Source organism: Camelus bactrianus, chromosome 1 (assembly GCF_048773025.1).
Source record: "Camelus bactrianus isolate YW-2024 breed Bactrian camel chromosome 1, ASM4877302v1, whole genome shotgun sequence".
NCBI lineage: Eukaryota > Metazoa > Chordata > Mammalia > Artiodactyla > Camelidae > Camelus > Camelus bactrianus.
The window spans coordinates 84,471,226-84,488,414 of record NC_133539.1 but is presented as its reverse complement, the minus strand read 5'-3'; the positions used below and the strand labels follow the sequence as shown (position 1 = coordinate 84,488,414).

The 17,189-nt window shown below is 37.7% G+C and overlaps 1 protein-coding gene and 1 non-coding gene across 2 annotated transcripts in view; both read right to left on the bottom strand.

Moving 5' to 3' along the window:
• The window catches only part of ZBBX (zinc finger B-box domain containing), a 103,449-nt gene extending 86,509 nt beyond the window's left edge, over window positions 1–16,940 (bottom strand). Inside the window, exons 1-4 of the mRNA XM_010952070.3 lie at window positions 16,880–16,940; window positions 10,352–10,468; window positions 6,303–6,416; window positions 3,820–3,910 (exon numbers count right to left, since the gene is read on the bottom strand). Coding sequence (XP_010950372.2) covers window positions 3,820–3,910; window positions 6,303–6,416; window positions 10,352–10,419 — 273 coding nt within the window. The 5' untranslated portion in view covers window positions 10,420–10,468; window positions 16,880–16,940. The remainder of the gene's footprint in view (window positions 1–3,819; window positions 3,911–6,302; window positions 6,417–10,351; window positions 10,469–16,879) is intronic.
• Window positions 12,376–12,447, bottom strand: TRNAV-AAC (transfer RNA valine (anticodon AAC)). The gene has a single exon. It is a non-coding gene; the product is annotated as a tRNA-Val (tRNA).
• Window positions 16,941–17,189: the final 249 nt, after the last annotated feature.

Sequence of the window (17,189 nt, the reverse complement as noted above, 5' to 3'; positions counted from 1 at the left end):
CCAACTCAAGAGTTTCTCAGTGCTAACCACGATCACCTTATCTCCTTCCTCTTGGACCTCCCATATCCACCTACCATTGTGATGAAACCATACCCACTGCGTCCCCTACAGACCCACGCTGAACAAGCCCAGTGGGCTCTGTGGCTCTTTAGCAACCACTTACTCATTCACTGCTAAAAACTCAAATCCACCTATTTCCCTTCCTTAATCTGAACAGATGACCTTGCCTTCAAATTCACTAAGAATTTTGAGGTCTTCCATTAAGAGTTTCCCACAGCTTCCTGCCTCTCCGCCTGTCAAAAGCAGCCTCTAAAACTGTACCTTTACTGCCCCCTGGTTTCTCTCCCATCTTTCTTGTCTCAGAGAAAATGTGCCTTCCTTCCCTTGGCCAAGCTCTCCTCAAGGAGCCACCTCCTCAAAGACTACACCCCCAGCAACCAGCACCTCTCTCATCTGAACCTTCCATATTTCCTCCACTAGTGAGTCTACCCCTCAGCTACAAACTGGCCCATATCTTCCTTTGATTCTAAAAAACAATGCAATAAAATATTCCCTTGATCCTCTTAAACCCTTAAGAGGCATCCTCTGTTCTCATGCTCATTGAAACTTCAGTCTTTACTCATTGCCATCTGCCTTTCTTTTTCAACCACTTGAAATTTATTTTTACATCTGATAACGACCCAACCATCAAATCAAATTTAGTGTTTTTAAAAATTCTCATTCTCTGTAAATAAACATTTTAATGTGATTGTCTGTTAATGTTACAATTGGTTTCACACAGATTATCTCACATTGTTCAAAACTCCAGGAGGTAGTCAGCAAATATTGGTATGCCTGTTTACAAATATGGTAACAGAAGCCCAAGAAAGGTTATGTCACTTGCCTAAAATCACAAAGCTAATGAAATGAAGCAGGATTTTAATCCATACAGACTAGCACAGGGCTCTTGACTGTACCACCATTGACATTTTAGGCCAAATAATTGTTGTGGGAGCTGCCCAGTGCACTGTGGGATGTACAGCAGCACCCCTGGCTTGTAGCCACCACACACCATTAGCAAAAACATCCCTCTCAGTGGTGATAACTAAGAATGTGTCCAGACACTGCCAGATGTCTCCTGGGGGACAAAATTGCCCCCTGTTGAGAGACACTGGTGTAAAACTATAGTCATTTTTTTTCCACTATACAACATGTCAGTCAAGGTTGAGTCTTCCACTTTTTCTCTAAAAACATTATCTTTTACTTTTTTCTCCCATGAAATTACATTACCTTCACTCTACTTCTCCAGTTCTTTCTCTTCTCAGGCTCCCATTTATGGAGAGCCGGCAAATTATCTTAGAACTAGCCTGAAAGCCTGCATTCCAAATCTTGGCCCTGACCCTTGACATGAGCAAGTTATTTAACTTTTTGGATGTTAAATTACTTCACCTGTGGAACTGGAAAAATAACAACTGCCCCTTAGGAGAGATACAAGCACTTAATGAGACAAAACAGGACACACACACTGTTGACTGGCATAAAACAGAGAGTGAGTCAGCACTAAAGTTCTCTTCGCCTCCATATTCTCTGAGCTCTATCCGTCATACCTGCCCTTTATCCCCTACACTTTTTCTCTCCTTTTTATAAAATCTTAGGGAGAACATTTACTCACTCAGCCTCAACTAACTCATGTGAATTCAAACAAAACTCTAAATCTTTGAAATTTGCTTAAGAGGAGAACTTAAATGTTCTAATTTTTTTTTTATAAAAGGTAAATACAGATGTGTTATTTAACTTGATGGTGGAAATCCACTCACGATGTATATGGATAACAAATCATCATGCTGTACACTTTAAATATCTTACAGATTTATTTGCCAATTATACCTCAGTAAAGCTGGGGAAAGAAAGAGAGGGAGGGAGGAACAGAGGGAGAAAAGGAGGAAGCCAACTAGCCAGCTCTAAATCTATATCCCTGAACTTTTTTCCCAGCTCTTTTATGTATTCTATCCCGGAATATCAGTTATATATTTAACTTCCTCTTTTCCCTTCTCACTGTGTTTTGGTTCCTTATTTCCTTTATATTCCATTTGCTACATTCTAATTCAGACTCTTCTCATTTGACCTCTAGATTCTTTTAATAGTCTTCTAAATAGTCTCTCTGCCTCTGTACCAGTGGCCTCCAAAGTAGCATGTATGCATGCCTGAGGGGACTTGGGAAAAGATCAAAGAGAAGAAATGAAACATTTATTCATGTTTATATCATCCTTGATTAATTTCCATATTTTGTTTTACAATGTACATGATATATTAGTAAATCAGTATGTATACAAATAAATTATATTTATAAGCTAATAAAAAGTTCATGGGTAGAAAGACCATTCTCAAAATATATCCTTTATTGATGTGGTACATGATCCAAACAGTTTGAATAGCATTTGCTCTATACTCTACCTATAAACTGTAAATGAACTGGACATTAACAAGATCAACCATCGCACATCATTACCTGGAACTTGCTACCCTCATGCTCCAAAGCTGTCAGGGAGTTCCACTCACCCAATGAAAAATTCAAGACTCCTGAGTCTGGTATTCAGGCCTCCCCTTCTCCTGCCCAATCTTACTTTCTACTGCCACCTTCTGTAGCCCCCAGCCCCCCACACATTCACCTTGCTACTCAATTATGAGGTTTATGGGAACTGGCATTATGACTTATTTATTCATCACTTCTTCCTTACAAATATATATATAGTAGACTTTCAAATATTTGTAGAACTAAATTATAATCTACCAAGCACAAATGATTCATACACTAAATGGCAAAAATTACAGTGACTTTTCCTATAAATATGTTCATATATGCATTAGGTAAGGATCTCCTTGAGAACAAGGATTATTCACTAAAAGGCAAAGAAAGCACTTAATAAATACCACTGAACAAATAAATCAATAATCACAAAGAGCACTTTTAAAATATGATATTTACAACATCTAAAGCATAGAACACTGTCTCAGAAAGATAATGAAAACTAGAAAATGGATCATAAAACTTCTAATCCAAAAAGTAAAGAAACATATCTCAGTAGGAGAACCACACTAAAGAATAAAATGCCTTTCCGAAGCCAAAAAAGGTTAGAAGTGCTGAGTAAGATGTTTGTAGATGCTAACTGGCCCAATGAAAGTTTAATGACAGGAATATAAAAAAGAAAAAGCTATGTAAGTTAAAACTTACAAAGCCACGGATCTCATACTAAAGAATCCAGAAGCAAAACAGTTTTCTTTACATAAAGACACTCATCTGGTTTTAACCTTAAATATAATGTAATGTTGTATTTTACAACACACAGTAAAGGTGAAGTAATTCTATAGCTGGGAAATTTTAAAGTGTTTTTCCTTGGGTATCTTCACACATGTAATCAAGAGTTTATGAGTAATTATTATTCAAGCAGAACACAAACACATTAAACAAATGTGAATTAATAAGGCATTAAAAATGTTTGTCTTTTGTTATATCAAATAACTTCGTTTTCACCTCATATAAAACTACATAGTTCTATTTGACATACTCGAAACCAGAATGGAGTTGAATGGAAAAATTCAGTTTAGAAAAATTCAACTCAAGGTAAATTTAAAAAAATCAACTGACAGAGGAAAAACAAAAATATATCTGAATAATGAAAGTTACATGTTAACCCATAAAATTTAATCAAAATCCAATAATAATACAAAGTTGTTAAAACAAGAATAGTGGTTTCTTAAGTATGGAAGGGAAAGCAAGATCTGAAAAAGTCATTTATATCTTCTTACAAATTGCCTGAGAATCAAATGGTATTTTCTTACCTTAATAAAATTTCCTTTATTTTGTGACATCATGTATGACTGATTACCCAATTTGCCCACTTGTCCAGATTTCCAATGATATCCACTTGACCTTCAATATATATAAACAAAAGACAAAATGTAATTACTAAATACATTTCTCCCTTTAATGAAGATAAATATATTTTCCGTGTTTCAGGAAATGGAAATCCAGTTGTTAACATGTAACAGACCACCACAAAATGAAAATGAAATATCAATAATGTCACAATATCCTCAGTAATTCTAAAATATAGCTCTACTGTATTTGGAACTTTTGAGAAGAAATAAATAAAAGTGAAATGTCCAAAATATAGATGAAGAATTTCATTTTTTAGACATTTATAATGACTTAAGATAGCTTTACTGATTTATAGGAGATTTTACAGATTGTTGAGCAGTCTTATAAGCAAAGCATTCGCAAATGTAAAGAGAAAAAGGAAGCAAAACAATACCCCAAAATATTCAGCAGATCTACGAAATGATGAATTCCTTCTTAAGACTTCAAATTAGCTCCCACAGTGAAAGGTAACAGAGATTGCAAAGAAGGCAAACTGTTTCGTTTCATAGTTTTCAAAGCAATTTTATTTGAGCCTCACAAAATTTTCTGAAGTCAACAGAGCAGGGTGTCCAATTCCCATTTGAAAAAATAATGAAAGAAAAAATTGCCAAAGGTCACAGAGATAATAACTAATAAAGCCAAGATTGGAACACCAGACTCGTATCTTTCTGACCAGTGAGGCGCAGGTTCTCATTCTGGCTATGACATTTAACTATCTACGTGACCTTAGAAAAGCATTTAACTATTCTGAAAACCCAGTCAAGCTTTAGCACCTTTTTGAAGACATCTAAACAAGGTTCCTCAGCTAATGAAAACTTACGCTTGGCGGCTGATTTCAGAAACTCTGATTCACAGATAGATTCATGATCTACTGAGAAGCCCAAACTAAGTCCACAGCAGTGAAGGTTTAAAAAAAAGAAGAAGAGGAAAAAGAATAACAAAAGGGGGTGGGGTGGGGGACTGACCATTGGATTGTTAGGAGAAAAGCAGCAAGATACACAATAGACTTGGTTACCTGGGATGGTGTACAACATTGAGATGCCTTGAACAAACCAATGCTCTGGTGATTAGATGGGATGTGCGTATGTGTCATGAATATTTTTTCAGAGAGTTAGTCTCTAAAGATAAACACTACTGAAACTATAATAAACACTTGCATTTTCTTTAATAGTTCAGACGGTGCTTCATAGTTATTTGATGATCATCATTTTGAGCAGCAAACAGAAGCAAATTTGATACACAGAGAGTCTGGTAATATTTAGTACCACCAAAAGCACACAAAACACGCACTCGTCCTCTGTATGAGAAAGTTACACACTTTCGATGTCTATGTGAAAGACAGTTTCTCCAATGTCTACAAAAATGTAAACTGCCACGTACTTGGACCTAAAATGACACAGGCAGGAATGTATCCCACAGACACTCTTACATATGTGAGCAGAAATACATGTAAAAGAATATTCATGGCAGCATAGATAGCCACAAAACACTGAAAACTTAATAAAGATCTGAAAAATAAATATCCACACAAAGAAACACTATGTAGCCATTAAAAACAAATGAGATCAATGGTAGCTGACACAGCAAGGGCACTAAGAAGAGTAGGGCATGAATCAATTCACACATTTTTATAATGACCTCTTGTAAAAATGTAAAAGACACATCAGACACACACACACACACACACACACACACACACACACACACACACATTCCTACACACATATATATATAGGCTTGTACGAAGATAATACATGTGTGGGGAGAGACATTTTAATTGTTAAAAGTGGTTCTACAAACCAGGCTGGGAGTCAGCCTAGAGAGAAGAAGAGACAATTTCCGTTATATAACTATCAGTTCTACTTGACCTTTCTCATATTTATTTATTATTATTACAACAGAGAGAAATTCTCAGTAAAATTAATACAAATATGCAAAGATAGTATTACAGAGTTCTCATTAATAAAATTTCAGCTAAAGTATGTTTGCTAAAAATATTTCAAACGTACCTGAGGGTCTGAATGTTTCTTATCTATAGTGCATGTAAACCCGTACCCACCAAAAAATCTTTTAATAAATAAAAATGCCCTGAGTATAAACACAATCTCCTGATGATGGCCATGGTGTGGGAGCAAAGGGCAAATTCTGCATTGCTGTCCTAAACATTCCAGGCTATAGTTCAGAAGAGTAACGTAAGAAGAGAAATAACAAAGAGTAAGACCAAATAAGGTCCACAGGAAAGGGACACAAATAGAAAAAGTAAGGGAAATGTAACATTGTTCATCAGGAAAAGCCAGAAATGATTCATTCAGGACAGATCGTCATTGGAATGACAATAATATATAAAATGGTTCTTGGCATAATTCAGTTTCTTCTTCTAAAATTCTCTAAAAATGTTACCCACTCTCTTTCTTCCTTTTCTTTGCTCCTTGCTGCCTGGAACTCTTGCAGTTTCTTCTCCATTTCTTGGTTCTCCAACTCTAACTGTACTTTCTCCATCCTCAGTTCCCGAGCATTTCTGAACAAGATTTAAATGCAGAATGTTCATTTGGGGGTAAACAAACAAACAAACAAATTTTAAAAAGGAAAAATAATCTTATATGATTGTTTGCCCTTAATTAAAACTGTGAATAATAAATACATGATAAAGTATTTTAACTACTTCCTTTGTATTCTTTGAAATATGGTTTCTAAAGTTAGCATGCGCCTTCCATTAACATTCTCTGAAGCCAGGTATCTCTTCAAATCTGAGACTTTGTTTTTCCTATTACATTGCTAATAGTTTCATCATAATTGACTTTACACATGAGCTATGATGTTATATATGCACGAATATCCGTAACACACACAGAGAAAATAAAGTAAAAATATTTTCTAATTTTCATACAGTCTTTAAAGGATTTAAGTAGTTTGAGGCATAGTGTTTTGAGGCATAGTGTTTAAAATAACTTTTTTCTTTTTTTTTTTTAAATGGGAAGAACACACATTTTTGCTAATTATCTTGGAAACCTTCAATAAATTTCTACCTTTAGGTCATGTATGTATAACACAGGGGGAAAAAAAGAGAGAGAGTGCTGAGCCTGCTTGGGGCTTCTAGGAAGAAAGCCCCTATTAAGGGTTTTGGTCCAGGAGCATCAGAGGGATTAAATGGGAAGTGAGCCAAGCACCAACTACTGTTTCCTCAGAAGGAAAGCAACAAGAACACTTTTTGAGGACAGAGCAGAGCCCCCTTACAGATTCTTGTGCAAGAGAGATTTTGTAATGATATCTGAAGCTCATCGAGCTTTTGACACAAGCCATTTTCTTCATTTTACAATTGTTGTCCCTTGTCAGCATTAGTCACTGACTCTTTCACAGAAGTGAGCCAACCTTCTCTAGCTTTCATTATCTATCAGGCGTTTAAATCTCTTCCTTCATTATTACATTAGTGTTTTACCATAATCAAGCAATGTGGGCACCCATGCATGCTATAGGAAAGAACCAAAATTAAGAATAACAAAGACGAGAAAGGGAAATAATTCATATAGGTGGTGAGTAGTCACCAAAGAGCAAGAGGGCCAAAGATGCATCCCCAAGTGGACACAATCCAGGGAAATAAGTGTAAAGTGATAAGAGGCAAAAGCTGTCCAGAGGGTTCAGAGAAGCTGGTGAAGATACTGAGAGAGAGAGGCATTATTTTCATTATATCTGCTCCACGAGGAGTAATTCAGCCCCTACTACTAACAAGCACTGCAGTGAGACCCGGTGGAGTTTCCGTTATGGGAAGCAACATAGACGAGCATGAAGGTAACTGAAATATAATATAATGATGTTCGCATTGAGACGTACAGAGAGATACCCGAGCCCACAGAAAGGGCACATACTCAGCCCTGGGGCTGCAGGAACAGCCCCTGGAGAAGGTGAAGACTAAGCTGAGTCCTAAGAGATGAAAGGACTTAGCCAGTCGAAGGGAGGTTGTGAGAGAAGTGTTCCAGGAAGAAAGAAAAGTGTGGGCACAGGTAGGAAAGAGTTACATGTGGATCAAGGAACTAGAGGCTCCACGTGCCCAGGCATTAAGTGCAGGACAGGAAAGGTGGCAGGAAATGGAACTGCTCCGGTGGACGGTGGCCAGATCACAAAGGGCCATGCAGGCCATGATGAGAAATTCAGATTTGTATTCCATGAGCAATGAGAATCTTCAAAAAGTTTTAAGAGAATTGGGAACTGATCAGGCTTGCAGTTTAGAAAGATCCACCTGGCTGTATGATGGCCTATTAATGAGAGGGTTCAAGGCTGAGAGCAAGGCGGCCAGGAAGGGGACTGTTCCCATCATTCTAGTGACAGAGAGACTCTGCTGGTCTGAGAGAAAACAGGGAACATTTGAGAAATATAAGCAAACAGAATTATCTGGACTTCGAGACTGACCAGGGAAGGGACAGGGAAGGAGGCTGAGATAATCCCAGGAGCCTCCAGGAGGACAGTGATGCCATTTCCTGAACTAGTGCACTCTGAGGTGGGCTGGGGACGTAGCACGTGATTAGCCCCCGAGCTGGTCTCCCTACTCAATGTCTCAACGGCCCACGACACTTTCCACATGGTCTCCAAGTGAAGAGTTCAAAAGCACAAATGTGCTCATGTTACTTGTTTGCTTAGAAAATGTTTACTGTTTTAGAAGTCCCCATTGTGGTAGGGGAAAGGGGCGAGCCTAAAAAAAAAAGAACTGACCTACAGACCATGTGGTCAAGTTGATGGTGGCATTCCTTGGGTCTGGAATAAGACAATAGATTCCACCTGGAGACAGCCTTAGATACAGAGCCCATGTCAACACAACAAATCCAAGAGCCAGAAACAACCCACTGAAACAGCCTGGGGGAATGAGATAGAGAGGAGTTGGAGAACACCAAAATGTCAGACAATGTTAAGATAATTGTTACAACAATGTCAAATAAACAAAACTTGGAACAACGAAAGGGCAAGAAAGGAAACTCCATAGCAATTACCACAGAGTGGGTGTTCCCCTCCTAGTTTCTGTGCGTGTGGATCATGGGTGGATCATGGAGACATGCAGGCCAGGGAACAGACCTCATCTCCAAGGTGAATCCCAAACTCCTTAGTGCAGCATACGAGGCAATTGGCAATCTATACAACCTTGCCGTCCTCTCCAATTTCATTCCATAAATCTTAGCCAACTAGGTATGTCTGGAAGTCCCCAAATGATGTGTCTTGTGTGCCTTTGCACAATTGTCACCCAGTAACTACTAAACTAACTTCATCTTTTGGGCAAAGCTTGAAGACCTCCTAACCTCTGTGCCAGGACCTTGGGCCGTGTTCTCAGAGCTGCCTGTGCTTTAACATCACACCGTGTTTCACACTATTTTGTAAATGTAATTTTACTTATTCACGTTCTCCATAAGCCACCCTGAGGGCAAAGATTGCGACTTCCTGCTTTTGTATCCCTCATTCCTTAGCACAGTGTATGTATACTTAATAAACATTAAACGTTTGTTGGATGAATGTTTATAGTATATATACACAGACTTAAAACAGATCATCAAAATCAAATAATGCATGGCCCCTTCTCTTTTTGCACAGAAAAGGAAAATTGGTAATACTAGCAATTGGATAGCTCCCTTCCCCACCAAAAACTAGTAAACCTGATTATGATAATGCCATGTAGCATTTTCCAGTCGACCCAGTGCTTTTACACACGATATCTTAAATGTGAAGAGAGAATTAGGAAAGCTCTGAAGACACCAAATAACCACAGCACTATTGATGGGGGTCAGGGAACTCTGAAGCTAAAATTAAAAATCAACAGTCTGCCCCCAACCCATGCTGGCTGGCGCTGAATAATATTTGAGAGAAAGGCCTTAGGGCTCTCCACGGACTCTGGATGATTGCAAGGGAAACAGTATACTGAGCCTCTTGTATCCCTACCACGTCATGAAATTCCCGGGATACCCAGCATTGCTTGACTCAGGCCAAATGCATCTCCTCGGTAATCTAGAACAGAAGACATCCTTCCTGGGAAAGGCGAATTCCACATAGCATCCTTTAACTATGCAAAGTGCAAGGGTACTTAGTGATTTCTATTCCCTGTTTAAAGGTCTCTCAGTCTAAATAATCTCCCTAAATTTCGTTTCTTCCAGTTTCTTCAGGGGGATGCTTTTTTATTTTGAATAAGTACTACAAAAATATTTGTAACTTTCTGTTACATCGCTTCAGTAGTTGATAAGCCCAATTCACGTCAATTCGTGTGGCATAAATATTTTTAGTCCTCATTTTTAAACTATGATAGATTTATAACATTTCAAACCTACTCTCATAAAATACAGCAATTTGAAGAAAATGGAAATGAGAATTCACAAACTTTGATATCAATTCTAAACAGCCTTATGTGGAAAAAAATATTTTATAATATTCAGAAACTTTAGGAATTATTTCTTTTTAAGTAATAAACATTCATGTACTTACTTATATTTTAGTTTTACAGAATTTCCAGGTTTCCCCCATGGAAGAACCACAAAATCTTTGGTGTTCATGATTACTGTCCTAGTATTGTCTAAAAATTACTGTGACTTGTGAAAACTTCTGAAAAAATAACAAAGACAAAAGAATTATGTCAGAGGTAAAGCAGTTAAGTTACAAATTTGAAACTATGTATAACTCAGGAAAATTTTAAAACCAGAAGTCATTATGAGGGAAAAAGGCCAAATCAAAGGTTAAGCAACAAAAAATTACTGTATATGCTCAGTAAGTTATACAAATATTTATATGTTAATATACAACTTACATGTACACGTATATACTTAATACAACTATAACATATCTGATGGAATTAAAATTTTACCAATAATTGTATAACAAGAGACTGTGGAAACATTCAACTGAAAGTGAAGAATGAATTCATTAAGACAAATAGAGCACACATTTTGGTTCTTTCTATGGTTAAGATTATAAAAATATGTATTAAGTATTTGTTCCCATCCAAAAATAATATTCAAGGCTAAATATAGTAAGAAAAAAAAACAAAGGGATATAATCCAAACTCAAAATCTGTTTTTTCATATATGGTAATGTAAAATGAAAATTAAAGTATGTAATAATTACCCAGAGGCATCTTAATATCCTCATTTATCAGAGAAAATTTTAATGATGCTCTTTGCCTAAGATCAGAAATTAGCATATTTAGAAATAATTTTTCAACAAGAAATGAAACAAAAAAGTTTTTTGCCTAACTCCAAGTTAACCAGAAAATTAAATTATTCAGAACACCCTATTTCCTGAGTATCCCAATTACTCATGGTTCCATAATAATTTACTCTATAATGCTGAATTACTGAATCACATGTACAAGTATTAGAAAGAAAAATTCCCAAACTGCAAACACTCGTAAAGAAACATGAGGCAATATCATAGAGTCCACAGTCTTAAATGCCCAAACCATTTGATACCGGCCTTCTATACACATGCTCCTATGCCCTCGTAACCCCTATACATATTTATTTAGGCTCTGCTATATGCACAACACTGTACTGCAAGACATGAAGGAGTCAAGGCTAAAGGAGATTTGTTTTCTGGGCTGGAATAGTGTAGAGTCAAATAGGGCATATAAGATCTAAATATATAAAAGCCATAAAACAAGGTAGGAATTATAAGGGTTATAAAATTTATAAATAGAAGAAGGGAGAGAAAAAAGAGCGTTCAAGCTGGCTAGCATTTGAAGTGGGGCTTTAAGGAGAAGGGGGGCTGATATATGAAGATATGGACTGGATGAACTTCTCTGCCCTGTGGGAGAGAGTAGCTCTTGAGTGGAAGGAAAACAGTAGGTATAAATCTGGAAATGTAAGTTGAGACCCAATAATAGGTGACTTTAAATGCCAAGTTAAAGAATTTGGAATTTATTCTGTAGCTAATGAGAGTCACAGAAAATTTTAGAGGGAAGAACAGGAAATAAGTCTAGAAGCTTTGCTTAAAGACTTAAGGAAAGAAGGCATCAGAATAGAAGTAAATAAATGTAAGTCTGTCGTGACATTAAAGTGGATACAACAGAATCAATCCAATCTCTGGGAGATTATTTTATAATTTCAATGATGCAACCACGGATCAAAACATTTTTGGAATGCCTCTTTTGAAACTGTCTGCGAGTCCATCAGATAGCCAAGAAACACACAAATCTACTCTGTTGTGCTTCATTCAAAACTAAAAGTGATACTGTCCAGCAGGAGCAACTAGTCTGTTCACTCATATCTAGTTTCAAAATACTCTACCTCCAAAAAACAAATCTAGCCTGAAAGCGTAGATATTTTATTATCTTGGAGGAAATTCTGAAGGAATTTATTCTCTGAAGAGAATCCTAAAATGGAATTACACAAAATAATATTATATTGTAAGCAATGTAATGGTTGCATCATAGGACTAAGTATATTTGTGCCTTCAATCAACAAGCAGTTATACAGCTGCTCTTTTGGGGAGGTTTATTTTTATTATTTATTTAATAGAGGTACTGGGGATCGAACCCAGGACCTCATGCATGTTAAGCATGCACCCTACCACTGAGCTACATCTCCCCTCCAACAGCTGCTCTTTTGAGACCCCTATTATAGATACTGAAGTCAAAATGGTAAATAAGACTCGGCATCTCCCCTTAGAGAACCCACAGTCAAAGGGAAAACCATACAAAGATCAACAATACATTCTGACAGAAGGAAGTACTCAGGAGAGATAGCTAACTCAGACTCATCTCAACCACCAAGTCCTGTCTCTCAAAGCTACAGTCAGTGTCAAAAAGAACTAAAGAGATTACAGGAATGAAAAACTAAGATTTGGTTTGTTTCTACCCCTCCTTTCTAGAAAGAATCTGTCTCATTTTTATCAAACAGAGGCTGCAAAAGTACCTTTTTAAAACCTCCAGGACCTATAGTAATATAAACTCAATATACCTTTTTGATCTTAATCAGGAAATCTAACTGCTGGACCCTCATCTACTGTCAACAGGTTTTTCATGAAAAATTCCAAAATGTTATTATTACTATTATCATTTAAAAAAGAAAACAAAAGAATCTCCAAAGTTAATATGTCTGATTAATCAAAATAATTTCAATTGCCTTAATTTGATTTAGGCATTGAGATATATAATCGTACATGTGTATGTACAGATGCATAAAGCTGAACTGATACACAAAGACTGAAATGAAAGAAAAATCTGTAAATTTCACTAGGATGAGATGATTCAGATTTATAGCTCTGCTGATAATGTGATTTAACCAGTAAATGGCCTTATTCAGGGGGCATTTCACTTCACTGAATGCAGTTAGTAAGGCTTCTTCTCAATTAAATGTTTTATCAACTCACACGCATAAGCCAATTTTCTTGTATGAAGAAAAGAAGGAAGATTATAATTGTGAGTCATGCTGTTCTGCCTGTTTCCTTGTTTCCTTTCTTAAAACCAATAGAGAATTAGTCACCTTTCTTGAGACAGCAAGGATATAACAATGTCAGCAGGAAGAAAAGCAAAGCACAAAACTTTAGTCACCTAATGGAACCAGGGAAATACAGATAAACTATTACACAAACCTCATTAATTCCATGTGTTCCTTGGTCAAGTAATTTTTTTTCTTATAATTAAATATCAAAAATTCAGTAGTTATTTGGAAAATGTTCTAGTTACCTGATTTTTTAGATTGCATCATTTTTTGTTCCCAAACTTGATCCTCCCCAGACATATACACACAATACGACCCAAACTGTCCATCATGGTTTGAATGATCCTTCCACATAAGTTCCCATTTTGGGAAAGCAACCCAAGCATCAAGGCCTGCTACCACATATGGAGACAAGGAATTGAAAATGATCTATAAATCTAGAAACTCAGAATATTCAAGCGTTGCCCTAGGCTCAGAGAACTTATTATCACACCATTGGCAAAATGGCATATTTGGGAAACCACTGTTTTCATGTAATTGTAAACTTATCTAAGGCTAGTTGATTCTCCTAATGACCCAGATCATCTTAGACCCGAAAGCTTAAAAGGCAATAAATAAGGACTTTTCCTTACTGTAGTACACACTTTAAAGGGGTCTAATAAGCAAGCTCTTTTGGATGGATTAAAATGCTTACCATACTACTTAGAAATCAGAGACCCAAATAAGAAATGTTAAATGAAAATGAATTTAATTAAAAATAATTATTTTAAACTCTTAAAAGAATTTTACTCTTAATATTTTTTCTATCTGATATAATCCTTATATATATATATTTATATTACATGTGTATTTATATATATTTTTGTTTGTTTGTTTTTTGAAATCTAAGTAAAGGACTGAAAACACATGATCCCTCGCATAATACCTGGTGCCTGAATAGTCTACTAAAATAATATCGAATAAATATATGCCATTTTCTCCTCCCATAGGCCCTGAAAGTAAATCAGGTATTGACTTTCAGGCTGCACTCAGTCTTTCAAGAAACCAAGATACTCGATAATTAAACACAGCATCAGGGCACTAAATGGTATCTAAGCCATCTGTTTTTTGTTTTTTGTTTTTGTTTTTACTTAATATGTGAAGGTTCCCTTGAGAACTGAAAAGTTTGCCTTTAAATATCAAAGGGCAAGATATCCTTTTAAAATACTTTCCAACAAAAAACAATACATAATATTAAAAGATACTGGGTTTAAATTCAGAAGACCACTGTATGAGAGGAGTCTGAGCTTCAGTTTGCTTACCCAGTAGAAAATGGTGGGGATCCTCCCCTAATTTGCAGAACATTGAACAAAAGATCTCCGATCTATGACAAGTCAAGCTGTGGGTTCCTAAGGGGCCCCAGAGAGCTCAGGGTTCAGGGAAGAGGGCAGCCTTAGAAACTACCTTGAGAAGTGGACTGGGGAGCATCAAGGCTCTGCTTTACACCCAGCTGCTCTGATTTCATCTCTCTTACATGATGAGCCTCTGGGACAGACTTAATGTGAAGAAACCCTTCTATAGCTTAAAAAAAGTGTGAAAGGCACAACAGTAATACACAATTATTATTAATTCTGTATCAATTAAAAATTTTTTATGATTACAAATTATAATGCAAGTCTTAAATTTATGAGTCATACCTTTTAGAAACCTAAGCTCTTTAACATTTTTATATTTTATTTATCCCATCCATTGTCATACAATCCGTTACTCTAGGTGCTCTCTTGTGAATATCTTAGGCATGGGGAAAATTAAGGCATCCATCCAAGATTGATGGCAAAGCCAGAAATTACAATTTTATTCTCAGTCCTGTTAGACCATCTTAAGGATTTGAAATCTAAATTGTTCTACATACTTAAAATGATTAATCCGTAACACTCAGATTCTTCCCCTTTTCAATTCTCTTAACCTGTGATAAAAAGGAAATTTAGAGAAAGAACTGTTTAACCTCAATTATTTTCTAAGTTTTACAGCAATTTATTTAAACCCCACTGAAACCCTTTGGGTGTCAAATTGCTGCCACATAATATAAGGTCACAAATTTTCATCTCTAAATAGTTCCCCATACACGTAGGGAAAAAAATGCCCAGCTACTCTGCTTGGTACTTAAGATCCTCCATTATGCATTCGAATCGCTCTAAGCTGTATGCTCTATTTTCCACTCCTCTGCTCACCAAGTTTTATTCTATTCAGTGCCGAGTTCGAAGGCCACCTGGATCATGAAGGCTTCTTCCATCAGAAGTGAGCTCCTCCACCCATAAGGACATCACATGTATCACACTCATTTGCTGTTATATGCTACCTTGTGTTATATTTTGCTGCTTTGCTTATATAGGTGCTGTTTCCTCAAGTATCCCAAATATTTGAGGGCAGTCCAGTTAGTGTGCCGCCACATAGTGTACTGTCAATAATAATGTGCTAAGTTTTAGTATTTAATTTTTTCTACTGCTTTGAATTTACTGTATTATCAACCTAACTGGGAAAATAATTAAAACAAACACACCCTCTTTCCCATTTCAACAGATATTTTTCTTTTACTTTTCCACGTGCCAAGTATCAGGCTAAGCACTAAGGAAGAAAGTGAACACAGGTTTAGTACCAACCTTCACTCAACTTACACTCTGGTGAAGGAAGTAGGAAAAAATTTAAAAGCAAGTAAATTAATTGTGGGAAGTATTAAGTGTTTTGAAAGAAATAAAGGACTGAGGTTCTTTCAAATAATTTGTGATACAACTGGCGATATTACAGGAGGTCAGGACAGACCTCCAGTAGCCTATAAGGTGCTAGAGGGAAGTGGAGGTTTTTTGGTTTTGTTTTGGTTTTTTTTCTCATTTTCCATAAGCATACAGTTTGCATACTTTTAATCCTCTGTAACTTCAACTTTATGACTTTTTTTTAAATGAGTCTTGCTAACTGTGCATTTAAAAAGCCAGGCTAAAAAAAAATACATAACTGAACTTATATGTCTGAGCTCCTCTAATGATGACTGGGGAAGAAAAAAATTCCACAGCTTCAGATTTCCGAAACTGGCACCCTCACCCCTTACCGTGACTTCCCCTTGGGAGGAGAGGGCTTCTGGAATGAAGTGGGTGCGTGGGGCCGCCCAGGCAGAAAGGCGGCTACAAAGGGGGTGTGATACTGGTTTGCCAGGGAACTAAATATTTCAAATAAGACTCAAAAGACTTCATTCGAAAAGGTCGGGGTGTAGAAGGGGTACATGGGTGTGACGAAGGCCCTGTTTCACTCAGGTACACCCTCGTCCATGTTTCCATTAGCATCGCGGTCTGGGAAATCTTGTTTAAGGAAAAGGCTTCCAACTCCGGAAGTCAAGGCCGCCGCCTGCAGCCGGCGGGCCTGGCACTGTGTCCGGCACACGGCAGGGGCTCAGCATAAACCTGGGGGTCCGGCGACCCAGAGCCCAGCTTCCTCCCTCGCCGTCCTGCCCCGCGCCCGGCACCACCCGGACCGGGTGCTTTGGAAGCTACGCCGACTGCGGGGCCCACCGCCCGCCGCCCGCCGCCACCACGACCAGCAGACCGACCTGGAGCCCCTACCCGTCTGCGTCACTGTCGCCGGCCGCCGCGAGCTGCCCAGAGCTTCCGCCCTGGTCTCCTTGGTTACCGCGTTACCTCCGTACCCATAGCAACCGGAAGGCCTGGTACTGCGGCTGTCGGCCCGCAGAGGGAGCAAGGGAGACCTGCAGAGGTGGGGGAGAGGGAGGGGAGGAGGAGGAGGGGAGGAGGAGAAGGGGAAAGGGGGAGAGGAAGAGGAAAGGAAAGGGCTGGGAACGGCAGGTGCTGGTAGCTTTGTGCTGGGGAGGGTAACACTTGTCTAACCCTTCCTGAGCCCCT